At 43.0% G+C, this 20,042-nt stretch overlaps 1 protein-coding gene across 2 annotated transcripts in view; it reads left to right on the forward strand.

Moving 5' to 3' along the window:
* LOC102224478 (nuclear factor of activated T cells 1) overlaps positions 1-20,042 on the forward strand; it is a 73,087-nt gene that overhangs the window by 28,538 nt on the left and 24,507 nt on the right. For both annotated transcript variants that reach the window (XM_005799052.2, XM_023329607.1), the window contains 3 exons: positions 7,464-7,519; positions 10,785-10,917; positions 18,396-19,046. In XM_005799052.2, coding sequence (XP_005799109.2) covers positions 7,464-7,519; positions 10,785-10,917; positions 18,396-19,046 — 840 coding nt within the window. The remainder of the gene's footprint in view (positions 1-7,463; positions 7,520-10,784; positions 10,918-18,395; positions 19,047-20,042) is intronic.

Consider the following 20,042-nt stretch of genomic DNA (forward strand, 5'->3'; position numbering starts at 1 on the left):
CGGTCCAACGTGCACAAATAATCCTTTGCAGTTAAAGTCATCTAAGTTGAGTCAGAGCGAGATCACAGGCAGCTCAAAAGCTCGTTAGTGCTAATGGGCCAACTATGAATCATAAATGCTTGCATTTTTTTGTTTTTTTCGTTTAAATGCTCCGATTTTCTAAAAATACCAGAAACATTTACGAAATTGTCCCATTAACAATTAGTGGCTGAAGGAAGAAACAGTCTAAAATAGACACGAGTCTTTTGAGAATAATTACACAACTGGCTCTCTATCAACAGTAAGAATTTCTCAAAACGTTATTTGCTGAAATAAAACTGAAGTTTTCCAAATGAATTTCTTTCAACTTAAAACTTTTGAAACTTCAGTGCAAACTGTGGGAGTGTGTCAGTGTCTGGTGAATATTTGGTTAAAATAAGGTGGTTCTTCATTCACTGAAGTTGCTCAGAGTGGATTTAGTATCCAGAAATTCCACTTAAGAGAAGCATTACTTCATAATAAACTTGCTCAAGTAAAAGTTAAAAAAAAGTACAGCATAGTAAATGTTTTTAAAGTTACTCAAGTAAATGCAACTGAGTAAAAGTAACTAATTACTACCAAATTTTGTTTATCACATCCGATGGACCCAACCTGTTCCACCTATTTTTTTGCTGCTTGTAGCTCCAAAGAATATTGGAAAATATTGTGTATTAGCTGATTATTTTTTTGTTGATTAAATGTTATGTTTATTTATTTATTTATTTTAGATTTTACAAATAAAAATCCTAAAAGTGTGGCGTGCATTTGTATTCATCTCCATTTATTGTGAAACGCCGACCTAAAGAAAATCCAGTGCAACAAATTGCCTTCAGGCGTCCCGTAGTTTCACCTGTTCGTGTGGTGGAAAGCTAACTGTGACCAGTTACCCCTATTGTGCAACACAGTGGTGGCGACATTATTTAGTGGTGAAGCTGCTCAAAGGTCACAGTTGAATCCTGGGGGTGGGGTGTGGGGGGGGACTAATTAGAGGCATATCCCAAAAGGCGAAAATACTGTTTACTCAAGTGGAGTCTGTTCAAATGCACTCCACACTTTTTCAAAAAAAATTTTTTATTTTTTTTTTTTTGCTTCAGTTCAAATTCAAGGGTCATGAATTTTTTTGTAAGACATTGTGAAATGACAAAGGAATATCAAAATGAGGAACCTTTTTAGCCATTCATGCCGATAAAACATCCCTTCCTTCTTTGTTTTTGGTTTTATTTTGTTTGTCTGTCCTCCCCTAAACCTCATGAGATCCCCCCGGTATCAAATAAACTGAGCTATTCTTGTTGCTGCTGCAGGAAAACCTTTAATGCGGCTTGAAAAATAATTACTTTCTCTTTAAGCGTCCCATCCGTCCTCGTCGCAGCCTCACCCCCCCACCCCTCCGTCACCCACAGGATAACTGATGCAAACTCTCCGATTCTGCTGGATGTGCATCTGTTTTGCTGATGCCGTTGTGTACGCCAGCACACACTCTAGCTGCTAGCCCGCGGGCCTGTTTGTGTTGTTCAGGAGGAAGTGTTGTCAGTGAGTCATCCACCGAAGGATTCCCTGCAGTGGGGAGAAGCGGAAAAGAGCGGATCCCGAGCTCTTGGAGAGAAAGGATAAGGAAGGAAAAAGGTAGAAAAAGGCAAGGGCCTCTATAGAAAGGCTGCCCGTTTGTTTCCAGGTGTGTGAGGAGAGAGCCTATATCCTGCTGTGAATTTTGAGCTTTCTCCATCAAATTTATTCATACTCATCTTTTGATGATGCGTAAAACTGAGATCAGATAAATCTAATAGGCAGATCAAACTAAAGAAATCCAGACTTGACGTCTTTGTTTCTGCTCCTATATAAGCAATCCCCGTTTCGTCGCTTTTTCATCAAGACGTCTCCCCCGGCCGCTCCCTCCCTTCCTCCACTTTCCCCTTTTATGGAATGAAAAAGAAATTCTTCTGCGGAGCCACAGCTTGCGCATTTATTAAACTTTCCATCAGCGTGTGCTGTGTGGAGCTGGATTCGGCTTTCGCGGCGTTGCTGTTATTTGTTTTGTGCCAGCTTTGTCCAAACCGCCCTCCTGGCACAGGTGAAGGAAGACATACCTGGCACACCTACTGCTGTGTGTGTTCTGGCCTGCCCGGCTTTCCACAGCTGGAATGAGCGCTAGAGGCAGGGAAAATAAGAGACAGACAGATAAACAGAGCGAGGGAGAGAGAGAGAGAGAGAGAAAGAGAGAGAGAGACGGGGAAAGCCTGCTCTCTGACTCAAAGGGGAGGGGAGGGAATTCCCTGGTGAGCCGGATAGTTTTTAAATCTGTTGGATTGGAGTGTTGCCTGCAGCCCTGGAGCGCCACACAGCCTGGTTCTGCAGCAGAGTGAAGACCGTCCCTCTCCGCGACTCCTTCAGGCTGTTTGCTGTGTAGCGTTAGCACAGCAGCAATCTTTGTAATGTTACTCAGTTATCATGATTTCCTGCTGGAAGAACTTTTTAGAGTTCATGTAAAGGTTGTTTACATTCGACTCAGGGAGCTACCAGGGGCGAGTCTAAACATCAGACAAGCTGGTTGAGGTGTTGTACATCTGGTGTGTCTAGACTCGGCTATGGCATCATCATCTGACTGCACTGACCAGGGCATGATTTACGACGCTAATTCCGGACTAATTCTTGGTAAACACTGCTGTCTGCGGTGCATCTATACATGGTGGTGGGTCTTGGACAAATGTTGCCATGGGCAACCACCTTGCTAAATAATAGTGACTTCACACGAATGAGAAGCCAGACTTTTAAAAAGACTTTTTCAATTAAAGTGAAAAAAACATCAATGAGTTTTTATGGCAGATTTTACAGCAGCGGACCTTGAATTTTTTTAATTATTTAAAAAAATATATGTATCAAAACCAATGTGGCTGCCAGTCATAACACCATTCTCAAGGCCTAGTAATAATAACCATCAGGTTCGGCTCGGTACTTCTCTCTTCGCAGTGGAGGATGATTGCAGCGCAGGTGATTTCTGGTGACTTCATAGTGTCGTACTGGCACATTACATACAACACGGACGCAAATGTTAGCGATTGGGTAAAATTTTAAACTTTAGCAGCAACAGCTTCTCAATAGCCAAAAGTGCAGACCCTCTGTACAAAGCAAGCTTATAACTGCCTATTCTAATAGTTCAAACACCAAATATGCCATAATATTCATTAGTACGCAGAGTGGAAACTGTTTTAGTGCCAATGTAGAAGCTAGCATCTACACTTTTATTGATCTCCGCTCTTCAGGCTATAGCCATTTAGCTCTTGCTGGTGCTTCTGGATTAGCCGTTTGTTCTTGGGAGTGGCTACGTTTGCGGCGTTTTGGGGAAATTGTAGTCTGCAATTTTGCAGAAGAGCTATGGAGTCAACACGTTCAAATGACACACATGTGCAGCCACTGTCCCAAGCAAACAAAACCAAACCATCATCCTCCTAATACTTCCTGTTGTCTTCTTTGTCATTTCCACCAGCAGTATTGTCCGGCTGTTGATCACATGGCTCAATTTATGAAATACAATTTATTTCTATTCAGCTGACAAACCACCTCATCCAAGAGCAAATTATTATTATCTACAGAGAAATAAAAGACAAAAATAAAACGAAAGAGAAGAAATGTGACAAAGTAAAAAACGTTTTCACATATCAGATTTTTTGCTCCAGCAGCATCTCTCTGTCTGTTTTTTTAATAAAAAAAGAAAAAAGAAAAAGGTTTTTCGAAATTGGCCTCTTTCCATCAAGCCAATTTATTTTTCGTAATTTCAATTTGCGCGAATCTACGGTTAATGGAAACCGCTTTCGAGTTGGAAATATTCTCCACTTATATTATGAGTGCTAGCCAATTCGAAGCGTCTTACGATCTTTGTATCCAATTCTACCCAGATAAACCATCCTGAGCCCCGTCTCTTTCAGCCTTCGTGGTCTCAGGTCAAGTCACCTCACACCTTTCTTGTTAGACACTTTATAACAACCGACCTCCCGACTCTAAACCCATCATAAAGCCACTGTCAGGAATTAATCTATACAGATCCCTCTGGATCCAAAACAGACCTTTATTTCTCCTACTGCTCCAGTGTTTCAGACTGGTAGAAGCCAGGTGCTTAGGAGGAGATCACAGCTGTATCTCTGCAATCAGTCACCAGGGAATCCCTCCGGCCTCCTGGTTTCGCTCCTCCACGGGTGGCAAGGTGTTTGCAGTGAGCGTGTGTGTAAAATTACTGAAGCATTTTAATTCAAGGCAGCAGCAGGAGCAGCAGCAGGAGGAGCAGCAGTAGAAAGGTAATAAAATGGAAAATAAACTCAAGATATGTAAACAGGAAAGGGGGCGGGAAATGCTTCTTAAAATCCAATCTGGAAAAAAGACAGAAAAAAAAAGGGGGGGGCATGGCTGCAAAATACATCTGGGTTGTTTCACAAGAAAACCTCCCTAATTAGGCATGTGAATCATATTTTCCATCCTCAAAATATCCTGAACTGAACTCTTTTTGGTCGCTGAAGACTGCCACGCACAAAAACTGTGCTTTTTCGAAAGCAATTTTACCTCTGGCTGTCGAAAACTGTAAGTTCATTGTGAGGTTAAATATATCACCAGTCAGCTGTCGGGCCCTCTGAAGCAATGAGTCAGAGCGTGTGTCTGAAATATTTATCTGCAATATAATGATCTTTTATTCATTTCGACCAGATGGAGCACCCGGTCCACCTCTTGATCGATTTCCAGGTTAATCAAAGAAAACAGGACAAATGAGATTTTGTTTGAGGGAGCGTTGCTATAACAACCAGCGTTGCCAGGTTGTCACCAGGCTCACAACCTGGGTGAAGTGTTGTTAGGAGATGAAGCTGATGAGTCAAAGATGCCTCACCCCCCTACAAAGTCTAATTGCTTAAAGCATGAGCGTGCCTTCAAGGATGTCTGGTTTTAGTCTTTGTGGACCTACTTTACTCAACTGAATCACTTAAAAGAAAACAGACGACTGGTTACCTTTCAAGTGTCAAACCTCAAAACACGAGTGTGTGTGTCCATTTACTTGTCCTCTAAAATTGGTCAGGGGCAAAGCTGGACAGAGCTGCCGTTCTGCATTCGGCGCCCCATTGTTTCGTGCTTCGCCACCTCCTGTAATCTCAGTTGAAAGCCAGAACAAAGGTGAAGGATATCGTGGTTGCACATTCGCATGCGTCTGCATCTGTTTGTGCACACTGCGCGTGGGTGGAGGTTGGTTGCAGGAGGAGGTGTTGTCGGGAACAGAAGCATTTTGCAGATGTTGCAGGGAAGAAGGAGCGAATGGAAAGTCCTGTGGTTATCGGTCGTACGCCGTGCTCCGACCGTCCGACCGCAGCATTTCTGATGCTCCAGGTTTGATCAAGAAAGCATTGAACAACCGTTTCTCGGGCAAAGTGAGTTAGAGGTACAAAAGGAGAGGCAAGGGTGAAGGGGGGTGGGGTATGAACAGGGAGGTAGAGAGATGAAGAGTTTGAAAAACATGTTTACGACTGGAGCTTCACATTGACGTTGTAGTCTAAGGTTTCCCTCTTGGAGAGTCTCCCAGAGCGTAGGCGGCCGAGATTCCCTCTTGGTTCCTCTAGACGTAACATGAGGAATGCTCATCTTTGTCTGCCTCTCTCCCTTGTTATGACCTTCCCTGTGTCTGTGCTCTCTCTAATTGCCCTGCTCTGCTCATTTCGGCGTCTCAACGTTATATATATGTGCCTCTCTTTCACCTGCCACATGCGCCGTGTCTTTCGTTCGCCCCACAGTTGTCCGACTGTGGCAAAACCCCGCCGCTATTCCCCGTCGTCTTCATCAGAGCGAGGCACACTTTTCCATATGCAGATCTGGTTTCACCAAGTTCCGCAATAGGAAGTTCTTATCTAATCTGTGCACCGTCTGTTTTTGTCGTCTGCCGTGTTTAATATGGCCGTTTTGGAAAGATCTATCAACTGGTTTTCTCTCTCAGAACAATAAAGCTGACCACCCGCCCCCACTACCACATCTCAACAATAACGGTCCAAGTTTGACTGCAGTCCCGTGGCTTTTACACTCATGGTTTAATGTGAAAAACATAGTCCTCTTAAAAAAAAAATACTTTTTTTAGATTATGTTGAATCTGCTGGATCTTTGATTGCAGTACTTTGGAAACTGACACTGATCCTCTTGTCTTTATGATCCTAATGCGAAGTGCAGCGTTTCCAACCATGGCTCTGTTCATTCTGTCACTAACGCATAGCAGCCGCGCTGCAGTAACCACGCTGTTACCTCACATGGTGTGTCACTGACACAAAGGCCGGACTGTGTCACTGCCACTTCTTGACAGATGACTCATGGGTTCTGGACATAAAAACAGAAATTGCACAGCAGACCGTCGCTGATTGCCCCAGCAGAGCCCAGAACGTCTGCTCACACAATGCGAGGCATGAAATCACAAGGAAAACTCAAAGAATGTGAGCAGAGCCTTTACAGGCCTGCAGCAGCTGCAGTAGCTCACAGGGACGTTTTAGTTCAAAGCAGCGAGGGAAACCTCTTTACATCAACAAGATGGAAATGAGGGGGGGAAATAAAGGGAAGGGGGAGAAAAGACTTCTGGCTTTTTGCGGGAAAGTAAAACGGCAAACAGAAACTCATGATCTAAACTGACACAAAACATCAAATATGAGAGCATGCTTTAGGGACACAGACTTGCAGAAGCAAGTTATTGTTGGTTTCATTTCTTACATAATAGAAGCCAATTCTGGTTGTCTCACACCCAACAGAGTTGACACCTCAACATGGTGTCAGTTCGTATTCTTAAGCACTTCCTATGCTGTCTGCGGCTTATGGATCTAATAGGGTCTCCAATGGAATATTAGTCTCATGAGAGGGGTCAGGCAAGAAGCAGTGTGAAAACTTTAAGGATTTGACAACCACAGAAAATGGCAAACTTTGCCAGGATTATGCAGGCCAGGGTATATTCCTGAAGACAGGTCTAATGTGCGTTACTTGCCAACAAGGGGCTATCTATCCTCACTGGGAGTGTCGTGGGATGATCAAGACAGATCTCTGGGTCAAGCAGAAACTGTCATGGTCTGAATGGATGGATGGACGGACGGACAACTCTCCCTATGACTGAGATTCCTTTACTGATTTGCAACTTTGTTGATTTTGGCTTAAACTTATCCATAACTCTAGGGTTAACCCAACAAAATATGATAGTCCTAGGAGAGTAAAGTCCTTATTTTCTACTCCTAGGGTTAAGACTAGAGGCAAATCCATATCTTAAGACACAAGCTAAAACTTATCTTATGTCCAAGACAATCATTTTCTTATGGAACAATCTTCTGCACATTTAGGTTAGGGTCAGAGGTTAGGGAGCAGGGTAAGGGTCAGCCACCCACTAGTTATTGTCTATTGGATTGTACAATCTAAAAGTTTAAGATGTCTTCATATTGTTTTTATTGTGTCAACAGACGGCCATCATCTGTGGGAGACAGAAGCCAAGGTTGACAAGGACTCTGTCAAAACTGTAAGTACCCATCTGTCTTTTCAGTCTTTCTCCCCCCCGCCCCCCCGAGACTTTCTCCTTTCTTCGGTCTCCTCCTCATTTGTCCCACATGATGATGTAACCTTCGCTAAGGCGTTACAAATTGAAAAACACAGACGACGCTGATTAGTCGATGCAATCCTGAATGGAATTTTCACAAAATCACCGTACCGTCCTGGAGACAAACACTTTCGCCTGTGGTGTTGCTTGAAAACACAACACGGGCAGAAACATGCTCAAATGCACGCCCACGCACACACACACACACACACACACACACATCACTTCAGTCCTCTGCGCATAGCCAGACGTTTAGTTCACAGCGAAGGGTTTGTGGTGAGCTGGGCTTAAACACCTCATCTGTGCTTGTGAGCGTGCAGCCAGGAGTGGATCACACCCCTGTTTTTACCTGCTGCTTTTCACAAAGGCTATAATGAGAAAAATAAACCAGCGCACTCATTTTCACTGACGCACAGTCATGTGTCCAGATTGTGTTAATATAAAACTCACCAAAAGGGAATTGCCGACGGAGGGGAATGAAGTAAATGTTGTTCTCCGTGTCACAGAGAGCTTCTTGTGCTCTGGAGTTCATTAAGATTTCATCGGGTTAGTTAGGTCTGCTTTCAGAGGGGCGAGCCAAGTGGTGGGTAGTGGAAAACTTGTTTGCTCGGGCGTGATGATGGCACGTTTTTAACTGCTGATGCCTTTGATCAGCGGCGCTGCATCCTCCACCTGTCTTTGTAAACCGACTGAGGGAGTTTATGCTGGCAAAAGGCTCTAGAATAACACATTTGCCTCTAAATGGTGCCGCTGGAGGATTTAGTTTCATTTGCTGCTGCTGCGATTTCACTCAGGTAAATGATGTGGGTGCATCAGCAGGGTAAATATGGGACTCCTGTAGCTAATTGTGTCTTAACTCCGGCTGGTGTTTGTCGGCCACAGTCGCAGATGCTGGAGAAAAAGGTGGGTGCTCAAGGACATGCTGGAGGTGATGTAAGAAGATGGGATTGAACAAAGCATGTACCAATGTGTTTTTAATTGGAGACTGCCTTGCTAAAGTATTCCTACCAATTCCACAAATCCAGTATTGTTCATTAGGTTATTACGATTGGACAATACTAGGCATTTTAATCAAAGTTGATACACAGTTTCAAAAATCTTCCCAAATATAAACATTGACAATTACTGAGGCACTACTTTGAAGAACAATATTTTCTTGCAGTTACATGTAAGTTCTCTGGCATTTAAATTTTTTCCCCCATTTTTCTTGGCAAAATAGCTCAAGTTCTCTCAGGAAGGATGGAGAGGGTTGGTGAAAGCAAACTTAATTTAGATCGGGGCTTTGAGTGGGACGCTCCCACATGTGAATATACTTTAATCTAAACCCTGTCATAGTTCTAGCGTTATGTTTAGAGTTGTCGTATTTTAGAATTCTTAAATCTTGAAGGTTTTCCTTCAGGATGGAATTCTGATCACATTACTTGGTGCTATGTGGGAAAATGCTGCCACCATCCTGCCACTCGGGGTGTGTGTGGGCGTGTGTGTGTGTGTGTGTTCAGTGTGAGTCGGTGTTTTATCACACTTAGCATTTTTCAACTTCTGTAATATTGCTTATTGAGGGGTATTAGAGTAAAAAGAGGGAGTGGGAGGTGGGGGGTAAATGCACATGCGACCATACAAATGATATATAAACAAAAATGAAAAACTAAAACAGTACATATTCACTTAATTGTGTTCAAGTAAAATTCCAAGTAAAGTTATTTACCAAAAGTTAAAAACGTTAGAGGATTATGGAAGCCTTTGCAAGGTGCCATCGTCTTTACAGACAGAGAGAGACGAGATGAGAGCTCAGGCCTTCTGCTTATGTGTTGCAACCAGACTACTTTTAAGTGCTCTAGTCTGCCTGACTGACTGTGTTTTTATTGCTGTCCAGAGCGTGCTAACTGGTTGTTTGTGATCGAGAGGGAACGCAGTGTACACGCACGCATCTAACACACACAATCAGCAACCTGCATGCCTTCTCTGTCATCACATGGAAGGCAGACTGGGTCTGATCTCACCTTCAACTACCCCCCCCCCGCATGCACCGTGATGACCGACAAAAACCTGCTTCCTGTCGTGTTTGCCCTGCTTTCGGACTGCAAAAAAAAGAACAAGAGAGCGACGGCTATCCCAGGAATTACACATAAACACCCCGACAGATTCCTCCACGTTTCCCTGTCAGAATTAAAGCAGTCAAAGGTTCATATCCGTCCAGACCTGCTGCAGTCCAGCAGGCTAGGTAACTGGAGGGGTTACAGGTGACCCCTCCTGCACACGGAGCGGCTGTGCAAACAAATAAGCCGACATTTCTGCTTTGCTTTGCTGTGCCAAACGGGTGGGGGAGGAGCTAAAAGCCCAAGGGTTTTCCTCAGAGAAAAACACAGGGCCTGGACGAGCCTCAGGGGCCCAACTACTGCTTCTGCACAGTCCAGACAAGCTCATTTAGACCAGCTCCCAGTCCAGTCTCTTGGAAACACTACCCTAAATACAGACCAGCAATAAAACATAAACATACTTGTTGATTAATCTCTGAAACCTTCAAGGGTTTACTGTATAGTACTGAAAGCTAATGCTTGGTGACCACATTAAAATAAACATCTATAAAGTCTTGCTTGTATATATATATATATAAAAAATTGTTTAATGTGGAGCTGAATTTGAAATGTGAACATCAAGTCCTGTCATGCCTTTGAAGAATTTGTGTCATTTCTGATTTACTCCAGATTTGAATAGCTCATTTATTAGCATCAAGAATCAAGAATTCCCGCTATTCATTTGTGTCAGGACAGGAAACGTTCCTTTTGTGGTTATGTCATTTTCTTTTCTTCTCTTTTTTTCACTTTAAAGGAATAATGGAGTAACACCTAAATTGTTGTCAGATATGTATTAGGTGAAATATTAAGTAAGTCTTACTATTAGTTTTCCTTTCAGTTTCAACCGTGCAGCATCGTGAGGTGAGTCAAGCGTTAGGATAGTTTAGCCTGAAACAAAAATAGACATTTTTGGATTGTTGCAGCAAAATGAGTCACATTTGCATTGATTCTGTTGCAGTGGTGCACATGTACAGTTCAAAGATTTAGGATTACCAAAAAATATTATCATGTCTTCCTATACAAGTGAATTGAAAGATTGATGTGCAACAGTGTGACGACGGTGTACAGGTGGTACCTTTGGGTGACCTTGCTGTGTTTTGTTTGCACTTTAGAATACTCTCGTTGTGGAGATCCCACCCTACAGGAACCAGAGAATATCCAGTCCTGTGCAAGTCAACTTCTACGTCTGCAACGGCAAGAGGAAGAGGAGCCAGTACCAGCGCTTCACCTACGTGCCTGCAAACGGTAATCCTCAGGCTGATCTTCTTTAAGACACGCAGGCATGCTTCTTGACATCTATAATCTGTAGTTTGCCTTCAACTGTCGACATGCCACAAGGGATTTGTAGCCTGCTCTTGTCGGGTGTTTTTTGACATCCTGCCTGGGAACAGTTCGCTTGAGCCATTGAAAGAGAGCAGAAGATGAGACGGGGTGTTTATGCAGTAGTGGTGTGGCGTTCCGCAGCTGTGAGGTAGACCCGCTGAGTGACAGAACCTCCAAGTGCTGTCAGTAATCGAGTGTGTAGTTGACTCGACCTCCCGGGGACCTGCCTTTTACACCCTGCCTCACACAATGAGCCCATGGTTCCCCAACAAAGGATTGACGATGCACATGAAAACACCCCTCCCCCCCCCCCCCCCCCCCCACACACACACACACACAAGCTGTCATTCATGTAGCAACCTGAAAGGTTTGTGATATAGTGTGAAATAGGCATCAGCAGCGTTCATGATGGAATTCTCAGAATGACACAACTAAGCTTTAGTCAAGAAAACGGGTTAAAAAAAATTCGCTTCAGTCTCCGGGTTTTTACTAGAAATCTTCTTGCGTATATGCAGACAAGCGTGATGACGGCTATGTTAGACCTGCATCCACATCGTGATTACCAGAGGAATCCATTAGATCCCCAACCCTGATATCTTATTTTCATTGATTGGCGCTTAATGGATCCAGAGCTTCTGAGATAGTGTGCAGCTTGTTTTAGGTCCAGAGCTGTTAATAAGATGTGACATTTACATTATCAGCAGATATTTGATGGGCACAGGAGACAAGCACACGAGAATAGAGCCCTCAGAAAATGTAGAACATGTTCCAGTTTGGAGATCACAAACAGATTGATAAAGATTAATAGCTCAAACTATAGACAATACCAGTAAACATCAAAATGGTGTGGCGTGTATTTATATTGGGCCCTGTCTGTTGGGGTGAGCATTTATAGCATCGTTTTATCATTTATTGTGATAATTTTCTTACAACAATTTTGATTTATTGTTGTCATGATAAATTCCAGTTAATGACATTTAAGAAAACCAAAACTGTTCGTATTGTCATGATTGTTATTTTTGTTATTTTCTCCACTGTGTTCAATGAAAGTATCAATAATTATCAATACATTTGAAAATATGATGAAATGCACTTACTATATGCAGCTTAATTATACAAATCACATTTCTTTATGCGACTGGTGTCCCAAAAAAAGCATATTATAATAAATGGGAATGTTTTCCAAGAGCCGTAATTGATTCCATTGAATTTCATTTAGGGGTATCAGAGTAACAGGGGCTTAAAATAAAGATTTTTTAAAAACTTTTGTAACTTTCATAACTACACGCTGCTTTGTGCCGTCACGTTGCACAAGATGTAACTGAAGTACACAAAAGTTGTCGCAAATGCCAGCGATTCTACAGAGGCTGGTCCTGGTATCGACGAGCGCTTCACAGCGGGCCCTGGCAGGCACCAAGAGAAAGTTACGAGGCTCCTTCACTGATCCATTTCTTTGAGCACAAACACAACACTTATTAAAAGATGACTCGTGTTCGCCTTTTTGCTGCCAAGTAAACCGCAAACACACTGTGGACCACACAAGCAGAGCAAGTCCCTTTTCAAAGATGCATAATTAAGCCACAGGAGTCGGAGCCAAAGAAACAGTGAACCTCAAATTCTATTTAGAGCTTTGCCACTGCTTTGTAGTCCTACTTGATAATGTAAAAAAAGAAAAAAAAAAACCCTGCCTATTCTTAAAAAAACAAATAAATAAATTGTATCAAGCCCAATAGCACTCAACAGCTGATCTGATATTGCCTTACTGCTGAAACTGAAATGTTTTTGAGATCACTCAGCTACAGACTCCCCCTCAGACGAACATTTGAACCATGGATGTGCAATTTAAAGTAATGCTGCATAAAGGTTATAATCAGCTTAAAGAGACCCTTTGTAGTCGTGATGACTGTAAGAGTTTCAATACAGCTACACTGAAAGAGGAAATCCGAGTGAAGCTCTTTGCTTTTGAGGGTTTCAGTATGTGCTTGTGTGTCAACAGTGAGTAAAACAAGCGACGTTGCGGCCAGGTACTCGGGGTGGGCTGGGGAAGGGAAGACACCCACACATTCACGCCGTCGCACACACAAACATTTGTCAACACTTTTCGCTCGCTTGTATGAAAAGAGTCTTCCGGCCCATGGTCCCACTTCAAGCGCAGTTGTGGTCAGTGACGTTGTTGGGAGAGAACATTTCTTTCACACTCTGGTGTCTGTTCTGCTATAAAAAGGCAAGCCCAAGCCTTAAAATAGACCCACTTGTTTGAAACAGCGGAAGGATGGAGCTAACACTCTCGGGGCCACAGATGCTGAAAACCGCCTTTATTTTCCATTCAGGTCATGTGACCACTTGTTATTCTTTGACGCTAATGAAAACGCTATCAGCAGCCACTGCTTTCAAACAGCTTAACGCACTGAGAAAACACAGGAAAAAAAGAAATGGATGGTTTAGTGTGTCTGCTGACACATGGTGCTTCAGTAGAGCACATTGCTCAAGACATGTCAGCAGATTTTATCAGCCTCACACTGCTTGTTGCTGCATGTATAGTGAAGTGGTAGTATCAGGAGTGCATCATAAAAACATAGTCCTTTTCCTGTTGTAGTCTGAGAGAAACAGAAAAACCTTACACTCCCGTTTCAGTATTATGCATCTGCCCTGCATTTCAATTCTGCAGGAAGAGTTTGTGCTCTAGGTACAGTAAAAGATGTTGTCGCATCATCATCCTCCTTCACATGTGAAGAGAACAGAATAGAAACTTTGTCATTGTAACAATGGAACATTGTAGAACGGAATTTGAATGCAGTTCTCCAGATAAAAACAATGTCCCTCTTTAAAAAAAATTGCACTCATCTCTTGATTAAAAAGTTGACTGGAAATTAAAACAGGCATAAAAACTACACTGTGATACTGGAGCAAATTCAACCCAATGTGACTGATGCGGCAAAAAATGCTGCACAGTGCTATGATCTATTTCACACATTTGCTCTACTGCTATAGAACTGCCACAAGTGCTTCTCAAATGTTGCCGTAATCACCTAATAATATCATGTTTCCCTCATGCTACACTATGCAGGTGCTCGGTCAGTGCCGATGAAGATTCACTCACTTCAGAATGGCAAATGACATTATGCATAAGCAGACGACGCCCCACCTACTTTGTGATCAAATCAGTTATTTGACAATTTAGTGTCCCTCATTGACTGTGTATAGAAACATTGATCTTTTATTTTCAAATTTTTAAGTGTTTTTTTTTTTAAACGCACATAATTTCTAAGCATTTAGAGACAATTTTATATATTCCAATGTACATAGCAAGATGGAAAACACAATGACAAGCTTTTTTTTTGCTGTATATTAACAGACAAATTCATGTGACATTAAAAATGTGCCTTTCTTTTGGATAACTGGAATCTTTCACTGATTCAAAAAGACATTTTCAGTTTTTATATGCCATCAGCTGCATTTGGAGTCAAGCCTGAGTGTTTGTCCATGCAACTGTCCTTGTCTGGCTTCTGCAGTGAGACTGGCTTTTCCAAGCACCCGTCCAATCATTGTTACATGAGCGGCGATGTGACGTGGTGCTCTTCAAATAAGAAACAGTTTTCACCAACCACATTAAACAACAAATGCCAGAAACATGCTGGCAACCACCGTTGCTTGGACAAAGAGCTTCTTGGAACCCCTTTATTTTTACAGGCCATTTGGAGATTCCTCTAAAATATCAAGTTCTATTCTCAACTTTGCTCCCCACCCCATTTCTTTGTGGCTGGAGTTTGGGAGAAGACTGCCACAGTCATGTTCTGTTACACACACACCCCGGGGAGGAGTTTCTGAACCACACGTTCTTTTTTATAAGTATTTGTCGAGTTATGGTTTTCCAAAATGTGCACAAGGACATAGCTGTTTCAGTCATTTCTCCTGTGCAAGGTTTTATCAAACCCACATACCTTATTCTAACAACCAGAGTATGTTGGATGACCAGATTGCGTCTCACCAGGACATGGTGCACCAGGTACCTTTTAGTTAAACTACCACCTGTTCCACTACTAATGTTATTGCAGATCTTTTCCCCAAAATAAATAATTTTTGCTGCATAGTACAACTGGAACTGCAATTGCAGTAGTTCAAAAAGACGAACTACTATTAAGGAATCAAATATCTAGAAATTTGCTTACCTTATTCCATTTTTTGTCTTCAAATTAACAAGAGCTCTGTAAAGCTACAAGTGCACAGCTAATGAGCTTAATGCAAGCAGACAGCGGAGTTAACTACCAGGGAAGAAGAAAAAATTGAAGAGCATTATAGTCTTCAAGCCGTAACCCACTGGTTTGAAGGAAATACGCTAGTTGCCAAACAAACGTTCTGCACCCAAATTGAGTGTTGCACATAAAATGAAACAGCAGGTGTTGAAAAGTCAAATATCTGTGTTGATCCCGAGTATGAAGTTTGGAAGTACCAGTTGTCTGGGATAGCATATCCCCACAGGCTTTCTGAAAAGTCTAAAAGGCACTTGATCTGAATTGAAGTCATAGGTAATCCAACATGTTAGATTGGAGAAATTAAGCAGAAGCAATGGCAATGGAAGGATTTCAAGATGACACTTGAAGTCCATCATGTGCTGGCTTTATCTTGTTGAAAAAATACTCTTTGGCACTTAGGCTGGTTAAACCACATGGCCGTAGGTTGTCACTAATGAAGCCCTATCCTGTCAGGATCCCTAATATGTCTACAAGAGATGAGCCAAAGTCAGGAACAATGGCTTTCCACACCTTGGAAGCAGAATCTTCGTTTCTCTGCACAACCAGGTTGTGACCAATCACAAACTGCGTGATGTCAATTTCATTTGTGGCTTGGATTTAGCCATTCCGACAATGAATGGCTAAATTAATTGGTGGAAATTTCCACCAATTAAATTTCCAAAACTCGTGGTTATGGGACCGTTCTGAGTGCCGCCACTCTAGTGGTAGTGAGAGGTTGCTGAACCTGTTGTCTTATGATTCCCGACATTATGTGAGACTTCACAAGAGGTTTAAGGGTTTTAGTACTTGGGTTGGTATAGAAGGTGCTGATATTATGAGGTTATTCAATACTTCACAACCAAGTCAACCACACTCAGTTAGTTTGGTCTTTCTTAGGTGACCAGAACCTTTGCAACAGGTGGATGGCCAACATCCTGCCACTGTAGAATCATATGGCTCTACATTTAGACCGTCCGACTTCAAGCAAACCAAAATGCAACTTCTACCCAACTTCTAACAATGCTGTCTCCAAACTCCAACCACTTCCTTATAACACTCCACTTGTGATGCCAGTATTTATGTCAGCTAAAGCCTGTCTAAATGCCATTTCTAGATGCCCCACTTTATAATTTTAATCATATACAGACCTATTGCTGGCCTGGATGTGTACCAATTTAAATTCAACCTGAACCATGTCGTGCCTGGCTGTTTTTGTTGGAGAGCGCAGTTGCCAGCTGTCTGGTGAAATTGCTTATTTTTTTCTCAGTGGAAAGGAAATGCAGAGATAATTCAGGGGGAAGAAAATTTTATTTGTCTGTTGCAATGGAAGAAAAAAAACAGTCTATATTAAATAAACTTTTTATTTGTGAAGTTAGTTTTCTCTCATAAATTCTCCTTAACTGGAAGGGCTGAATGTCCTACATTTCAGTGTTGGAACCTCAGGATTTTGTTGTTGATTTGAAAAATCGCTTGTTTTTGTTCCGACTTGGCCAAATGGAAATGACTGTTTTCAGGCTCTGTCAAACGTTTTTGACATCACAACTCGTACTAAACAGGACTTTAAGTAGACATGAGATCAAATTCGCATTGATAACCAATGGTCTGATTTGGTGAAGCTAAATTAAATTAAAAAAAACAACAAAAAACCCCAACATTTTATGGTTTCCATTTGACATCATTGACATGGTTTTATGGCAATCTGGTATCAATTTAAACTAAGAAATGGCAGAGAAGTGGAAGGCTTGGATGTAGTGTGGCCATGTGGCTTATTTGTTACTCCCCAGGCTGTGGAGAGGAGGTGTGTGCATCACGGGACGTGCCTTACGACGCTCCCCAACACACCAAAGCCTGGTCCCTTGGCTTTTAAAACTCAGAGAGCTGACGTAAATGTGTTCTCTTCTGCGTTATCGCTCATCACCCCAGAGGCTAGATGCGCGATTAGTGTCTTTTCAAATCCATTCGAAAAAATAAACAAAAAAACCCCACAAATTATAACACAGTGAAAAACAGGCCGCGTGTCACGTGACACACCGACGCTTCATTTGCACCTTTACTTGCTACTACCACTCATACACTCTGCTGTTTACAATCTCATGCACTGAAAACAGACACTCTATTCATAGTGAAAACTCCATGCCTTTGAGTAAATGTCACTTGGAGCAAGCATAGCCAGAAACTTTTAACGGCTGGCACCACACCCATTAATATGTTTCAACAATGTGCAGGAATAGAAACAGAATGTCCATTGTGACTCCGAAGACTTTGTTATACTTTAGGGTATCTTAACACCAGCTAATTTGTTTTGTCCTGGCACAGTCTGTGATTACGTACTTGTATAATAACTCAGCAAAAAGCTCATTATTGCGGACATCATTCCATCATTTTTTTTTTGTTCCGTTTTAGACAACAAAACCGTAACAGTGCAGTGGAAGCACCTGATACCTGTCACTCAAGAAGCGCTCTCAGGAAGTAATGCAGACAGGCTGCATTGGATAAGAAATTTGAAGAGAGAAGGCAGGATGATCAAGTGGGGGGTCACAGCACTCTCCTGCATTAGCTGAGGTCTGAAGCTCTCAAAACCACAGGCTCAGCTCTGCAACCTCTTATGCCGCTCAGGCAGTCTAATCAAAATCAAATCAACTTCGTTTTTTTTCGCTCCCCGCCTATCTTTTTGGTCCTGAGAGAATCAATTACTTCTAGAGTGTGTGGAGGAAACCTGGGGGTCCTGGGCTCCTAGAGCAGCAGCAGCAGCAGCAGTCCAGTGCTTTAAAGGACTTTTATTGGATATCAGAGTTGGAGGAGATTCCAAAGAAAATAGGTCTTACTCATTATTAGAGCCAGCTGTGGCTTTCCACAATGATGACTCATCCATTTTTCTTTCCCCCTGTTTTGCTACTTTTTCATGGTGTGGTAAGGATAGTGGTGGTGATGGGGGGAGAAGGGGTGCGATGGGTGAGGGGTTTCTCCGTTAAAAGATACAGCCAAGTTCATACTGAGCCTAAATCCACTGGTTGTTTGGTATTAAGGAGGATATTGTGGCTAAAACTGTATTTGCTCACAGTTATTATCCATGGACTCACTGCGCCACGTGGCTTCTTTTCACGTTGACTTTTTATTTCTTTTTTTTTTTTTTAACGTCTCCACTTTCTCTCTGCTCTTTCTTTCCAGTACCAATAATAAAAACCGAGCCCACTGATGAGTATGATTCTCTTGGGAGTGTCGGGCTGTCTATGCATTCAAAGCCCTACTACGGCCAGCCCAGGCTGACGTCCATCATGCCTGTTGCTGAACCTGACCCCTGCCTGGTTGGTGGCTACCCTCCTTGCCCGCCCCGCCATGCTGCCATGCCACCGTCGTCTCCCAGCTCAAGCCCCACCCTGCACGATCTGTCCCCTGTTGCATACAACAAATGCCTCCCCAACAGCCCAACTCGTGCCACACCACCAGGCACCGTAGCGCCCCCCATTCAGGAGACCCCTTGCTGTCCAAGCCTTCCGTACCCGACATCGCCAGATCACAACTCTTCCCTAGTGGTGCTCCACTCCCAGGGCAGCCCGGGCTCCCTTGGTTACCAGCATTCCGTCTATGCCAACAGCAGTTCCTCGTCCTCCCCAGTGTCTCACCCTTCCACTCCTGGCGGGCCAGCGGAGACACCATTTTTTCAAGCGTACAGCCCCAGCCAGGCAGAGGCTTCAGGCAGCTCAGCCCAGGCTGCAGGAAGTCCGCCCAGTCTGCTAGCTGAAGACGCCACTCCGCCTTCAATGGACATTACCATCAAGCAAGAGCCCCAGGAACTGGATCAGATGTATCTCGATGATGGTGAGTTACTGCAAAGTTATCCATTCTGACAAACTGAAAGTGTTAGTAACATAATCAATGAAATAGGTGAATCTCTGGGGTAAGTCTCTGGCTCAAATGAAGGCGTTCAAGCATCTTGGAATCTTTTGCACAAGTGGTAGTGGGACAGAATGGGGCAAATATGTCCCTCGTACATATGCCATAATGTGGGTTCGGTATTGGTATGTTTGGGTTTGGTAAGCTTTGGCAAAACTCTTGATTTAACAGTCTGTCTATGTTCTGATGCTCACCTATGGCTGTGAGATATGGATCATGACCAGAAGAATGAGATTCTGCTTACAAGCACCCAAAACAAGCATCCTCTGCAGGGTGGCTGGACTCGGCCTTAGAGACGGGGTGAGAAGCTCCATCATCCAGGTATATCTCAGAGAGTAGGCAGCTGAGATGGTTCAGACACCTGATCAAGATGTCTCAGGGAGGACTTCACTTGAGACACATCACAGTGGGTGGAGACCCCAGGTCAGACTCGGAACATTTTTTACAGATTGCCCCAGGGCAACTATGGCTATAGCTTGCCACCATCAGTGTGTGAATGATTGAATGCAGTGTGAAGTTCCTTGGTGTCCTCCAAACTTGATAAAGTGCTATACAAGTACCATTTACCATTTGGGGGATAATATTTACCCTCTTGCATGCGAGTACCAAGGAATCCCATGAAAATATTCCCTGGGTTTTCCCCCGGGAGCTCCTACCTTTTGAGCTTATGTTGAATAAGTTGAAGACAATGGATGGATACATAGATGTATTTAATGGTTTTTTTCCAATAAAACTTTATCTTAATGGGGCTAATAATCCTGCCATACATGACTGCTTATCTGCAGCTCTTCACACATAGCCACACCCTGCTGCACCTCCTAGTATTTCCTGATGAAACGCTGGCGGCAGATTTGCGTCACGTTTGTTTAATTTTAGACCCCACAGATTTATTTGCTTTTGGTGGAACGTTCGGCCCCAGCA

Source organism: Xiphophorus maculatus, chromosome 3 (assembly GCF_002775205.1).
Source record: "Xiphophorus maculatus strain JP 163 A chromosome 3, X_maculatus-5.0-male, whole genome shotgun sequence".
In the NCBI taxonomy this organism is placed as follows: Eukaryota; Metazoa; Chordata; class Actinopteri; order Cyprinodontiformes; family Poeciliidae; genus Xiphophorus; species Xiphophorus maculatus.